Genomic DNA, 15232 nt, shown 5'->3' on the forward strand with positions numbered 1-15232 from the left:
TGAAAGACACAATTTAGACTCGTGGGACACCAAAGCTTGAAGAAATGGTCTATGTTCTCACAAGGGAGGAAAGAGGAAAAATGGCTCACTTCTGTTTTGTGACAACGCCTCATCTTGTGAAAAGGACTCTCCTGTCCACTAGTGCTCACGTCCCTACTGGGACATCCTGAGAGGTACTGTGTCTTGCCAAGGCCAGGTGGCAGGTGGCAGGCAGGCCAGGCAGGAGCCAGGCCTGAACACCAGGGCCCATCACTCTCACTTGGGTCTCTTTACCATTTGCACCTGTCTCTTTGAAGCTCCCAGAGGATATCTCAGTATTGAAAAGGGGAGCATAAAAATGCCCACATTGGTCCAGAATAAGACCTGCAATTCATGAATGGGTCAAATCTCCTTGGGGATGAAGAAAAGACACAGAAAGTGAATTGGAGCAACACAAAGAACCAATGAGGCCAATTGTTTTGTGGCCCTGGGATTGGGACACAGTCCCTGAAGCTGTTTGACTCACTCCTGGGTAAGAAGGGCTGGGTCACTGGTGATGATCTCCAGTGGGACTTGATGGCACAAGCCCACCTTTGTCACGACCTTGGCTCTTGATCTTGGGATAAAGCTTTCAACTCCTGGACTCCCACTTTTTACCCTGTATCCTGAGGGCAGTAACCAACCATCACAGGGCGTTAGGAAAATAAACACAAAAGGAGTTACAGAACATCTGGGAACTATAGCGTTAGGACTGTCCCTCCTCCACAGAAGTTTGGTGCTGGGCATCAGAGTAGAAGGCTTTACATATGTGAGTCCCTGGTCAGCCCCAGTATTCTTTGCAATGATTCTGCAAAATTATTATGTTTATGCATATTATGCCTGTAGAACTTTCTACTTTAAGCATATTCAGACAGAAAGAAATATCCAGAGCTGAACTAAAGAGGCGGGTTGGGCCTAAAGCTCACTCCTCATTTCTCTCAGTTTCTTTCACAACTCCATCTTTCTGTCCCTACTCACAGATTAGCTCTCCTATCCATCTTCCAGCTCAACCTGATGTCAGGTTTTGGGTGTGATTACTGGTGCTGGGGGCGGGGGTTGGTGGTGGTGCTAAAAAGTTCAGAGCTAGACACTGGGGCCAAAGGTGAGGGGAGCAGCTGTACTCCTCTTCCCCTCTGCCCTTGGAGCCAGGGAGAGAGGCAGGGAATAGAAAGAACCATGACATCACACACACTGGCTCTTTCTCACCCTGGCCTGGAAGGAATTAAAGGAAAGCATTGCCATCTAGTGCCCAACTCTCTAGAGGGCATCACAGAGTGAAAGATGGGTTGAATCAACAGGGAGAGGGTGTGCAGGGACCACTGCTGAGGCCACGCCCCTGGGGGGATTGGGCTCACGCTCCTTGGTCCTTCCACCGAAAGGCTCAGGGGAAGAAGGAAGTCTGGAGGTCTCACCCTGGTCACAAGGGGAGGTGGGTGCTGACTTGGATCGATCTTCCTCAGATGGGGAGCTTCCAGAAGCAGGCTGGGGGGACTCGGCACCGGCAACAAGCTAGAGAGAAGGCAGGAAGAAGGGAGAGAGGCATCAGAAAGGAGGGGCATGGGTTTCCCTCAGGTCCAGGGCATGAAGTTCTCTGCACCGAGAGCTGTTAGGGATGCAGTGTGCTGTACCACTTGCTGGCTGGATACCCTAAGAACAGACTCAAGGTTTCACTCTCCAGTGAAAGAGATGAACATGACAGACTGGTTTGTTCAATGGTTATTCTCTCCAAATACAACTTTCTGAGCAAAGCTTGTCCAACCTCTTCAATCCAAGCCTCCCCCTACCTATCCAGGCAAGGCAGGTCTCTCACCCAAAACAATATGAGGCTGGCTGTCTTTCCACCTGTTTGACACTCACTACCTTATTCAGTTTTATATCCTTAATAACATATGTATGTCTACATTGTGTAGGATTCTCTACTCAAGTGGACCGCAGTCTTTGAAGGTGAGACTATCTGGCCCTTCCTCTCCCCTAGTGACATGCACAAAGTAATACTCACAATAGGCACTCAGTAAATATTTTCTGATATATTGCTGTCTGTTTGCAGCTTTGGACAGAATACCCCCAGTGGAACAAGTTTCCTGGCTGAGTGTGGACATGCCCACTTCAAGTCTCCCTTCAGGAAGCAGTTTGAAGTGAGAGATCCCAAGTACCCTGCTGCCTTTGTGTGTGCCCAGCCCACAGTGCACCTTTTTCCTTTTTGGGATAAGGAGGGAACCAAAGCCCCAGCAGGTCTGACACTCCTGCAAGAAGACCTTGCTTCTGACAGTGTCACTCCTGTCCTTCATACTAACTTAGGGCGCCACTTGGCTTTTTCCCAGCTTCTGCATCAGAAGCATCAAAGCAATAAAAATATCAGGACCTCGATCCCTTAGCTTTCACTTTCATCTCCTCCTAGATTTCTCCATGTTGACTTCTTCCTACCAGGTTCCCCCAAATGCACACCCAGCAGATGATGCCAGTAGCTAGCATTGCAGCCCATGTAAATGTAGGAAAGAGGACAGGTGCTAAGTTTTCTTATATGTTTCATGACAATGAAAGAGACCATCTTACTTTACTTCAGCAAGGAGAAAACTTCCTGTCCTTGAGAAGGGCTCTCTCTTGACCTCATAACTGTGTCCATCTAACATCATGGCCACACAGCATCTAATCCACCGCTTTGGGTGCCCCCAGTGTCTTGGTACTTGGGTACTGCTTGCAATTCCAGTGCCTCGGGTCAACAGCTGAAGCTGGGTTTCTGCTGGTGAGATTTACAGAACCCAGAAGAGCTGCCCGAAACATAACATCTCCCAGCTAAGGAGGGAAGATGGAAATAGTCCAACCTTCCCGTCAGGAAAAAAAGAGCTCTTCTGGCAGCACCAGGGAGAAGACACGAGCAGGTTCTCCATCAAGATGCTAGGAAACATAGGGCACCTCTGAAGGCATGTCAGGGCAAAATTTAGGGAAAACTTTTAGGAACCAAGACCATACAGGTCCCTAGCGTCAAATCTGCTTTTGTAGTAAAGCACTTGGAAATGCCTGACATTGAGCAGTGAGGGCCACACCTACCCTACTCACATCAGGATAGCCTGTCCAGGCTGCACGGCTCTGGTTCTGTCATACTTACTTTTCAAAGCCTGTGTGTGTTACCAGAATGAACCCAGGAGTGCTCTACCACTAAGCTACATCCCCAGATTCCTATTTGTTTGCTTATTATTTTATTTTGAGATAGGATCTCACTGAATTGTCGAAGCTGACCTCAAACTTGGGATGTTCCTGCCTCAGCCTCCTAAGATTACAGGTGTCCCTCACCATGCCAACTTCCTCTTCCATTTTCAATCCTAGGAGTTAGGTTAAAGAAGAGCCTGATACAGACCTTTTGGCTCTATTTACATCTGTGGGCCCCAATTTACCAAAATGACACTTGAGCAAACAGCTCTACTATGGACCCTCGAAGCATCATGTGGATAGAGACAGGGATTTTGTCTGCAAAGAAAGGCCCTGATATTCCACAGCATGGGGCTTCCACAGTATTCCCCAGGCAGCTCAGAGCTGGTACGTCAGATCTCGGCTTCTGCTAGAGCAGAGCAGAGCAGAGCAGAAGGTGGCTCCAGCCCTGTGTCCATCTATCTTCACAACACCACCACCAAAGAGAAGCTCAGACTTTGGCCTTGTTTCAGTGACAGAGCCGCAGGCAGGTAAGTGTCGCCACTCTGTCTGCAGCTGTTATGCTTTGTCTAGACAGAATCTCAAAGGCCTCACCTCAAACCTCCTGTTTCTCTGACAAATGTTAACTCTTAAGCCTTGCTTTATTCTCACTCTCTTTTCAGCAGCTGCAGAAGACTTTTCCTATTACTGCTTGGCCTCTTCTCGCCACCCTTCTTCTTCCCTCTCTCCCCTCCCCTCCCCCTCTCTTTGAAGGTCTCTTCCTCTCTCCCTTTCTTTCCTCTCTCTCTCTTTTTCTCTCTATTTCCTTCCTTCCTTCCTTCCTTCTTTCCAGAGATTGAACCCAAGGAGCACTGACCTACAGCCCCAACCTTTCCATATTATTCTCTTTTGACACAGAGGGTTAAACTTATGATCCCCCTGCTTCTGCCTCCTGATTGTGGGCACACATCACCATGCCTGGCTCTTTTTGTCTTTAAGTGGTGCTGCTTTGAGTAAAATGTCTCAAGCCCAGGAATCTAACATTCTCTCTGTCCAGAGCACACTCAGTAACCCTAGCAACAAGTCCAGCTCAGAGCCAAGCTCCAGGCGCAGAAACACCAAGAGTAGCCGGTTACCTTTTTCCTCCTCTGGCCGCTGTTGGTGATCTTGTCCGGAGTGACTCCTAGGTCGGCCAGCACTTTGGCGATCCCTCTGGCGTCCACCCCACAGTTGGGTGCTACATTGGTCTCACATCGACGGTGAACATTCATTTTGCAGACTGTAAAGAGACACATTCAAACGTTCATGGCCTAAAGCATTACTTTTTTAAAAAACCTGTAAAATACATAATGGAATTTGGAAAATGCAGAAAAATATAAAAATCATCATTCATCCCATCCCACAGAACTAAAATCATCCATCAAATCACCTCGTAGAGATAACCAGTTTCTCATTATTTCTTTCCAGGCATTCTGCATATATGAAATGAGGATGAACAAATAAATGTCACTTTTAAGATTCCTTTTGGGGAGAAACTAATGACTCAAGGAGAACTTAACTGATTTCTCTGGAAATAAAAGTCAGTTAAATTCTGGATCCAAACAGGTCACAGGGAGACAGCCTGCTTCCCTCCTCATCTGCAAGGTGCGTGCACATGGTGTGTTCCACAGTAACTATATGAGGAACTAGGTGAGGAAAATCCCTGCATTCTCCCCGAAGGGGAGAGGAGGGGAAAACTAACCATTTTGAAACAGGCTAGAGCATTCTGTGCTTCTTAATAAGGCCTGCCCCAAGGAGAAGATATTTCAGCAGAGCTTGAACTTCTGGATTTTATCAGCTCCTCAGTGACCCAGGGGAAAGGAAATGTCTAACGGCAGCCCACTCCAGGCATCCTACTCCACCTGAGGCCAGGGTGAAGGTCACAGTCCTGAGACACAGACTCACCAATGCAGAGGACTGCAGAGTGCTGTCCTGCGCCACCACAGGACATGACCCCCATTCCTTTACCCAGTGCGTCATCTCTAGCTAGTAAGATAAAGCTACAAGGCACATAAAAAGGAAAAACATAGCTTAAGGAGACAGTGTCAGAGCTAGACTCAAATATGGCAGAGATGTTGAAATTATCAAATTGAGAATTTAAAACAACTATGATTAATATGCTTTAAGAGGCTCCCCTTTTTTAAGACTTCTACCACCATCTAATAGCGCTAAACTGATAACCTTTTAACACATAGGCCTAAGGAAAACATTTAAGATCCAAACTACAGAAACGGTATCACAGTACCTATATTCAAGTACCCCTTATTTTACTTAATAATGGCTCCAAAACGTAAGTAGTGATGCTGGCAATTTTATTAGAGTATATTGTTCCAACTGTTCTATTTTCTTATTAGTCATTATTATTAATCTCTTACTATGCCTAATTTATAAATTAAACTTTCTCATAGGTGTATTTATATATAGGAGAAAGCACAGTGTATATAGGGTTTGGTACTATCTACCATCTGTGGGGGATCTTGAACATCTCCCTGTTCTCAAACAAAGAAAACTTCATAGCAAAGAAGCTCATCAGATTTGATGAGGGGCATAACAATGATGAACAGGCAAATTCTTCAAGATGACTTTATCCTTAGTGTGTATGCACCTAACAAGAGAAAGTCAAGCTATAGTAAGTAAAAACTGAAAAATAGACGATTCCTATTAGAGTTGGAGACCTCGATACACCTCTAAGTGAGATAAACTGAGTCAGTGGGCAGAAGTTGAACTCAACAGGAACACTAATCAGCAGGATATAATTATATCTTCGGACTACTTCATCCAACAACAGCAGAGTACACATTCTCTTTGAGCTCATATGGAACATCTACCAGATACACCACATTTTGGACCATAAAACACACCTGCAACTTAAAAGAGTAGGAAGATGTGATACTGCACCCTGGCCTGTTCTACACTAGGAGACATGGCACCCCTGGTGACAACTGGATTCAAGCAATGCAGCTTGGGAGGCGGCTCTCCTCAGAGCAGCAGTGGCCTCAGAGCCATACATCTGCCTAAGCTCCACCTCCTAGGGGCTGCTGGGCTGGTTTGAGCCAGGGCTGCACACTATACTGTTCCAACTGCATGGCAATCTGCCAAAGGCAAAGCTGTGGAAACCGTAGAAGGACTCGTGGTTGGCATGGGTTAGGAGGGAGGAGTGAATAGACAGAGCACAGAGGATTTTTAAGGCAGTAACCCTATTCTGTATGACCCTATCTATAATGGCAGATATATGTCATGACACCTTTGTCCAATTCGTGGGTTATAAACACCAAGAGCAGGCCCTAATGTAATGAAGGACTTTGGGTGCTAAGTGTGGACATGTTTACCTAAGTTCATAACTGTTAACACACATGCCAGTCTACTATAGGCTGCTGATGGCAGGCGTGGCGAGCCTATGCACATGTGAGGCCCGGGCACATGGGACTCCTCTGGACTCTGCTCAATTTTGTTCCATACTTAAAACTGTTCTAAAAAATAAAATCCAGTAAGAAAAATAAAAATCAAACAAATAAATAAAACTGCCTCCGGAATGAAAGCAGACAGGCTGGGCCAGACCTCCCGCTTGCCCTACATAACTGAGTCACTGGCCTGGAAAGAGGGAATACACAGGGCCCTTACTCTACTTTGGAGGGCTCAGGTAAGCTGCTGAATGGAAGATGAGCCGAGGGTGTAGGGGGGAGGACAGGGGGCAGCCCAGCTAGGGCAGTGACTGGGCTGAGTTCTTCCTAACGAATGCATTAACACCTTCAATCTGATCACATACTCTAGGCTGCAGCACTCTGGTGGAATTCTCTATCCACTCCCCCTAACGAAAGCTGCCCTTTGACTCCTAACCTGCTCTGCCTACCAGCCCACGAAAGCCTTTATCCATCTCACACACACCTGTAATAATACCAGTTACTTGGGCTGGGCATGGTGGTGCACACCTGTAATCCCAGCACTCAGGAGGCTGAGGAGGATTCCCAAGAGTGTGAGGCCAGCCTGGGCTACACAGTGAATTCAAGCCCAGCCTAAATGATACAGTCTCAAAACAAACAGATAAACAGATATCAACTACTTAGGAGGCTGAGGCAGGATGATTATAAGTTCAAGCTTAGCTTGGATAATTTATTAAGACCCCGTCTCAAATAAAGACAGGGAGTGTAGCTCAGTGATAAAGTGCTTGTCTAGCACAGTACAAACAACAGCAACAACAACAAGACAAAAATAAAGGGACCAAATTAAGAGGATTTCTTGGCAAGGGCAATTTAACTTGTCCACATAATTTAATCACTGGCGCCCTCTGGTGTCAAAATGCCAGACCAGTCCATCTTGACAACGGGTTTGCAAAGTAAAAACTGTTTTTACAGGACTTTGCTTTTTTATTTTTAAAAGCTCTGTTATTTCCCTAGAGGAGCTATGTGCTTGTCTTAATATGTTTTTAAATTCCCAATCACATGTCAGTTAGAGTGGACGTGAGACAGCAGAAGTGCTTTGAAAAGTCCGGACAGCTAAGAGCTAAACTGGCTGAGGACAAGGAGCTCATGATGATTCAGACAGCAGAGGGAGCAGGGCTGACACCAGGAGGTGGGGCTCACTGACCAGAAGAGGGGCATGGACATGCCAGCTGGAGCCAAAAGAAACCTGGGACGCATTCACATGAATGGTCCAACTGGCCATCTCTGTTTACCTCCTCTATTCTTCTGGAGAACACCAAAGCCGAAGGCCATGAGCCTGGGGCTGCCCTGGAAAGCTTCTTCCAGATGCCTGGTAACGAGCATTCACATGGGTTTTACCTGGATGAAGCAATATGAAAAAGAACCGTAGCCACTTCGCCTGGACAGAGCCCTTATAAAAGGAACATCCCTATTCCACTACTGCCCAGCTGGGTGTTCGCTAAGCACCTACTATGTGCTGGGCAGGGTTGCAGCAGCAGCATGGTCTCAGGTCAGCTTGAGGATGAGTGCACTGACCTTCATCTTCTCTAATGAATATTCTGCCATCCTTTGGGGAGACTTTGTTTCCATGTTTCTATCCTTAGATGAAATTAAAGTTATGATTGCAGTGAGGAGGGTCAGCCCAGCAGGAATTCTAAAGCAAGGAGACTTTCTGAGGACAATGACAAAGCCATTCCTAGGCAGGTACTTATTCTCTCTGTGTTCCAGAAGTTCTTTAGATTGAGGTAATTTAGTCCCTGAAGTGAAGCCAGGTTAACAGTTTGATTTCCTAACAAGTTACCATCAGCTGTGCTATGCTCAGAGACCGAACAGATGATGGTAACCAGGAAACGCTACACCTGGGGAGTGGAAGTTGGCTGAGGCAGGGAGGGACTAACCTGCAGAGCCCCAGGCAGAAGAGGAGAAAGGTCAGAGGGCCTGACCTTGGGGTCAGGCTAGGAACATCCCCTGGAAGTCGTGATCTCCTTGGAACCATAACTCAATGCTTTCCAGAGGTCACTACTGGCCAATTGTCTGCTACTCAGCACTTCTCATACAAAAACTGTCCCTTCTGCCAACGTTCTGTGCACAGTGGGGTGCACTGGGGCCCCTGGGACTGCCGAACATCACTGGAAAGGGTTCCAAATCAGCCCAGAACCCTCCTGTGGCAGGAGTGCTGAGTTGCTCCTGCTCCTTCTAACCTCTTGTCCTCTTCCTACAACCTGCTCTCCACACCTTCCCAACCCTGCCTCCTCCCTGCAGGGTAGCTCAAGCCTCCTTTCCTCTGAAGCCTTTCCTGATCATCCCAGCCTCACCAGCCTCTTTGATTATGTAAACCTGAAGAAGAGTTCTTATTTTGCAACCTTGGGCAGGTCATGTAGACTTCCAGACAGATAGATAGATACACAGCTAGATAGAGTTTCTTTATCTGTGATCAACAAATGTTTCTCCCTTTGCCATTTCCAATAGTGACTCAACAGTCTCTCCTGCCCTGGAACTGTGCACACTTATTCTACATTCACTGTTTGAATTATTACTATTACTTAACGTATTGTAAGCCCAAGTAGAGCACACATTTAGAAAGCTAAAATAATGTTGTATCGCCAAGTTCCCCATGATGTCCTGCACAAAGCCAGGTGCCATGCTTTTCAGTGTATTCCAACTCTGTGGAACATGACAACATATACTTAGGTATCATAAACAACCACTCTCAGACCAGAGCCCAGCAGGTAACAGGTAAGTGAAATCACAAACTCATGACACAGGCTTTTGCTGACCATGCAAAATTAAATGCCAATGCAGTAAAAGCATCGTCAGCTCATATGGTTTGTTTTAAAACTATAAAGTCCTTATGACATGGCTTCCTTATATAATTCAAACACACACAAAAGTGGGAGGCATGGGCTTTGAAAATATGGCTTCTGGGAGCCTTTCTTCTGGAATTATTGGTGCATATGCGTAAAGACGGGTATGAGGATGTGTGTGGTAGCATGAATTAAAACAGTGACAACACAGAAACAACAAATGTCCATCAAGAAGGCGATGATTAAATAACTCACGAAACCTCCATAATGGAGACTATTCAGTGTCATTAAAGAGTAGAATACATGGACATCTATGCACTGCCTTGGAAACACTTTGAGACATACTGTAGGAAAAGCAAATTACAGAACACATGTAGGATTTAGTTAATGCATATCTGTTGAGTACTAATGTGCCAGGTACTTTCTAGATGCCAGGGAAATAGCAGAGAACAAGACAGAGAGACAGACAGAGACACACACACACACACACACACACAAATCTCTGCCCTCATGAAGTTAGTAGTTAGATGGGGAGAGAGAAATAAACAAAATAACATATAAGTAATATAAAACATCGGAATGTGTTAAGTGCCTGGAAAAAGCACTGGAGGAAGATGAAGAAGAGATTAGAGTGTCGGGTGTTTTTGTCCCCCTTCCCGCTCCAGTACTGGAGACCGAACAGAGGGTTTGTGCTGAGCTACCTAGGCCCCACAGCCTTTTTAAATTTTATATTTTGAGACAGGGCCTTGGTTAGTCACTAAGTTACCCAGGCTGGGATAGAACTTGTGATCCTCCTGCCTCAGCCCCCTAGAGTACTGGGAAAACAGGCATGCACCATGACACTGGGCTCATAGTATCCATCTTTAAAAGGCTGGTCGGGGGAGACCTCACAGACGCCAGACACAGTGACCAAATTCGTGGGTGGTGGGGGTGCGTGTCTGGGTAGAGTGGGCAGCGCCTCAGACGGCCTCACTGCCCCCTGACTCTGGAGTTCACTCCCTTACCCAACTCCCTCCGAAGAATATGACTGGACCTAGTGATTCTTTTCCGAGGATAGAAAATGCCAGAAATGACAGGATGTCTGTTCTAAGACTGGGTTCGTCCTTCAGGCATCCTCTTACTTTCTCGCCTGCTTGCTCTGAAGGATGGCGGCCACCATGCTGCAAGCTGCCCTACAGAGGGGCCCAGTGGTGAGGCAGGAACCTGAGGCTGCCAGTTGCCACACGAGTGAACTTGAAGTAGCTGCTCTTCCTGCTAGGCTTCTGCAGCTCAGCCACAGCCTCACACACACCCCATGTCCTGAACTGCACCTCATTTCTCAGCCACAGATACTCAGAAAGTAAATATTGGTTGTTTTACTCCAGTATGTTTTGGGATAATTTGTTATGCAGCAATAGACACTAAAGCTTTGTTTGCAAATACCCATGCCTCAAATATACACAATAGGGCTTGAAAGAACCTACAAAAATTTTAGTAGCAATTAAGTCTGGACATGGAAATAGAAAAAGAATATAAAGATACACTCTCTCTTAAGTGTTGCTTGAATCTTTTACAGCAAGAATGCATTTATATATCACTGGTGCTCTTTTAATTCTAAAAATACAAATAAAAGTTGAAGTTATGACAAGAGGCCTAGTTGTTTTAAAAACAGTAAAAGACATTTTGAAAAATGATGACAATAAAAATCCTTTTTTATGTTTTTAAATACTTAAATAATTTCACTGTCTCTCTCTGACTCTCTCTGTCTCCGTCTCTCTCTGGACTGGGGCCTGAACCTGGGACACTCTACCGCTGAGCCATATCCTAGCCCCTTTTATAAATGTAGTCTTTTTAGTTTGAGACAAGGTCTTGCTAAATTGTTCAGGTTGGACCTGAACTTGCAAATCTCTTGTCTCAGCTTCCCAAGTATTGGAGTTACAGAGGTGCTCCATAGCCAGCTTTAAACTATGTATTTTTGTTTCCAGTACTGGGAATTGAACCCAGGGCCTTCATAATGAGCTATATTCCCAGCCCTTTTTTCTTATTTCATTTTTAATTTTGAGACATGGTCTAAGCTGCTAAATTGCCTGAGTTGAGCTAGAACTTGCGATCCCCCTACCTCAGCCTCTTACAGTGCTGCGATTATAGGGATGCACCACCATGCTGGCTCAAATATATTTATTTATTTATTTATTTATTTATTCATTCATTGGTACTGGGGATCGAACTCGTATCCTTGCACTTGTGCAGCAGGCGGCAAAACCACTGAGCTAAATCCCCGGCCCAAAATATACTTTTTTAAAGGAAGAAAGGGAAGAAGGAAGGAAAGAAAGAAGAGACAGTGGAAGGCCTTTATGGGTCCACACAGCCACCCCTGAGGTATGCAGCTAAGGTTACATACAGTTTTTACTGCTCTTATTATACTCATCTCTGTATTCGGAAGGCAGGAGGCCAGCTGGGGTAACTGCATGTGGTCCCCTAGCCAGTCAGGAACCCAACCAGGCACAGGACAGTGCCCCCAACTCCTAGCCTATGATTTCCATGGGGATTCTGCCATCCATCATGACTCTATGGAGAGCAGGCAGCACCCCAAGCCTTTGTCCATCAGAGCAGTTATGCAGATGGAGCTCAGATAGAGAGAGGAGTCGGGAAGGAATTTCCAGGCCTTCTCTCAGCACATGCTCCTCCCCAGCTCATGGAGAAATGCAGCCTATGCAGAGGGTCACACTAGACAGAGTGACACAAAACAGGGCTTCCACAGGGCAGGCTGCAAGCTGTGTAAGTATGGTCTGGCTTTCCTGTTGAACTGTCCCCTGGTGCCTTAAGGCTTCAGGGCAGTAGTGCTCATGTAAGTATGGGAGCATGGGCAAAAGACAAACGGGGCTGGGGTGGGCCACGTCTCCCTGTGATAACCCCCTATCTGCTTTACTTATATTTTCGGTGGGCTGCACTATTCCTGGAGACACTGCAATACCAGATCTATGCACGGAGTGGACAGAGCAGGTTTCTGTTATCTTCCTGCTCCAAAAATCCATTTCATATAGTGTCGTCAGAGAGAAGACAAATCAGGTATTTATCTAGTAAGACCAGACACTCCACTTGACCTTAGCCAAGAGGCTGAGAAGCTACCCCATATTCTATTTAGAGAAGGAAATGGCAATCATAAGGTGCAGGCATCTTTCCCTCCAGGGGCACCAACTCCCACTGTCAGCTGAGAAATACAACCTAGGGGGAAACAGGTCCCAGAGAACCTACTGTCCAGGTGACAGGACCATGAAGAGGGCAGGACTGCAAAAGTCAAGGATGCAAAGGGCTCAGATGCCCCAAAAACTTTGGATGCAAACATGTAGACCCTGGAACTCAATTTCTAGATGTTTAACTGTGGCTGAGATGCTCAGACAGACCCAGTGATGAGTCTGGAGAGGCTCAGACAGGGCAAGTGCTAGAATCTCAGACAAGAGTAAGGAATGAGACATGCTGCCTGCTCCTATGGTGCCAGGTTTTTGTCCTTGATTAAGGAGGTCAGTTACCCAACAATTGTGTGAGCACTGTCCCAGGGCCTGGCCCCTCCATGGCCAAGGGAAGGAAAGGATCACCCTGAGAACAAAGGCTGGCCCCACACAAGTCGCTGGCTGGAAGCTCTTGTACACATTGCCCAATCTATCCAGTTCCCCATTTCCTTGCCAGTCATTTGACACTGGCTCATACACCACATCATTTGCTTCCATCACATCCAACCCCATATTTGACAGCTCAAGCTCTTGAGAAATGTGTTTTTTCTTAAAGTACTGGAACCTGTTCCCAGGAGTAGGCCTGGCACCAAAACTGCAGCCAGAGGCCAGCAGGCCGAATGGCAGATCTGTACCCAGCACCCTGATCAGAGCCAGGCACAGGGCCAGGCTGCCTAGGACCTGGTGGGTCACCATGTCTTGATCTATTCGTAGTAATCATAGTTGCAGACCCAGGCTTAGATTCAGACAACCAAGGGCCCATGCTAGTCTCTTCTGGCCAGGACTTCTCTCTGCAGCATAAGGGGCTTGCATAACCAAGAAGACTTAAGGTCAGGAAATGGTGGAAGGAGATGAGTACCCAAAGTACTGACCCCAAAGGACGACATCTACTCCATGGCTGTACATGCCACTCAGATACTGACAAACCCAAACTGAGGTGCTTAGGTTTCTCCCGCAGGTTTCAATGACTGTGTCCAACAAGGGACAGACAGTTCCATGTCACTTCCCAGGGAGCCTCAAGTTAACATGACCCCACATCAGCTCTACAGTTTTGCCTCCAGTTCTGTCCTTCCATTGCGATTTGGGTAAATATGTCCCCCGAAGTCCCATGTGTTCTGAAGGTGATTGGATCATGGCGGTGCTATACTCATCCATGGATTAATCTACCAGTGTGTTCTTAGCTGGCTGTGCTGTTAGGAGGTGGGGCCTGTTGGGTATAGGTGGGTCACTGTGTGTGTGACCTGGAAGGGTATTTTCTTGTCCCCAGCTCTGCCCTTCTCTCTTTGGCTCTCATGCTTTCTCTCCACTTCTGGCCACCATGAACTGGGTGAGCAATTTTCCTTTGTCAAGTCCAGGCTCTTTTTGCCTTGGAGCCAGAAAACCATGAACTGAAACCATGAACCAAAATAAACCTTTTCTTCTTCAATTTGTGTGTGTCAGGCACATGATTCCAGGAACCAAAATCTGACTAAAATACCCTCCATCTCAGTGAATGTTTCAGTATCTCCCGAGCTGGATCTGGTCTGTCTGTCCCATAAATTACTCCTCTCCAATATTTTAAAGATATTCTCTTCTTTATTCCTACTGCAGCCATTACCTAATTTCCAATGTGATAATTTTAAGATCCCTTCAGTGGCCAATTTGTCTAAGCTGTCACTTTCTGCTTTACTTATTTTTAAATTTTTCCACCACGTGTATTTATTAACATATTCAATACAAATAATAAAATACTGTTTTAAAATGATACCCACATAATATTATTCCCCAATATGGAGTCTCTTCCACGGTCAGGCTGGACCAGCATGTGCTGGAGCCTCTATTCAAGCCCAATATGTCCCCACTTGCCACACAACGGGCTGCTGCTGGTGTCCCTCAGCACCCTCAGCAGAGCAGACAGGTGACGGAGCAGAGGACGGGATCTGCAACTCCAGGGTCAAGGCTCAAGTGATAATAAACTCTGTGATGTGTGCAACCGACTCATCTCAGAGCCTCAGTTTCCTCCTCAGGGGTAAGGGACACTATCATCCATGTCACAGCCCATGAAGATCAGAAAGCTGTCTAAGGAGACAGCATTCCAGTGTGCTTCCTTCCCCAGAACAAGCTCTGAATGCTGGATCATGAGAGAAAAGTCCCAGTTTGTATCTACTGCTTATTTCACAGCCTAACTCCAAAAATATTTCTTCCTTTCTACTCCAATGTATCTTTTCCTAGACTAGATATTTCTAGACATTTGTAGACTCATTCTGTGTCCCAGCTTGCTGACTATCTTACCAGACGGCTCCTACCTTCTTCCTCCTGTTTCCCTCTCTACAGTCATGGTCACGGTCACTGCCGAGTTTTATTTTTGTGAGTGTTTGTTTGTTTGTTTGTTTTGAGGTCAGATTTCAGTATACAGTACAGGCCAGCTTGAACTTGGTATATAGGTAGGCTCCAGATTCTCCCGCCTCATCCTCCTGCCTCCTCCCTCAGCCTCCCAAGTGCTCAGGTCACAGGTATGCACCACCAGCGTGGCTTGCCTAGAGTTCTTTTTTAAATTTATTTTTATTTTTATTTATTTACTTATTTTTCTAGTACCCGGGATTGAACTCAGGACCTTGTGCTTGCCAGGCAGGTGTGG

General features: G+C 46.3%; 1 protein-coding gene and 1 non-coding gene across 4 annotated transcripts in view; both read right to left on the reverse strand.

Annotated features, from left to right (window-relative positions):
- Positions 1 to 15232, reverse strand: part of Prkce (protein kinase C epsilon) — a 511185-nt gene that overhangs the window by 161543 nt on the left and 334410 nt on the right. For all 3 annotated transcript variants that reach the window (XM_087216080.1, XM_004839392.4, XM_004839393.4), the window contains 2 exons: positions 4281 to 4423; positions 1431 to 1527 (listed from right to left, as the gene is read on the reverse strand). In XM_087216080.1, the coding sequence (XP_087072206.1) occupies positions 1431 to 1527; positions 4281 to 4423 (240 nt within the window). The remainder of the gene's footprint in view (positions 1 to 1430; positions 1528 to 4280; positions 4424 to 15232) is intronic.
- On the reverse strand, positions 12326 to 12514 carry LOC147826987 (U2 spliceosomal RNA). The gene has a single exon (XR_015453319.1). It is a non-coding gene; the product is annotated as a U2 spliceosomal RNA (small nuclear RNA).

Source organism: Heterocephalus glaber, unplaced genomic scaffold (genome assembly GCF_053883595.1).
Source record: "Heterocephalus glaber isolate CG9 unplaced genomic scaffold, H.glaber_assembly_v1.0 deba00001457, whole genome shotgun sequence".
NCBI lineage: Eukaryota > Metazoa > Chordata > Mammalia > Rodentia > Bathyergidae > Heterocephalus > Heterocephalus glaber.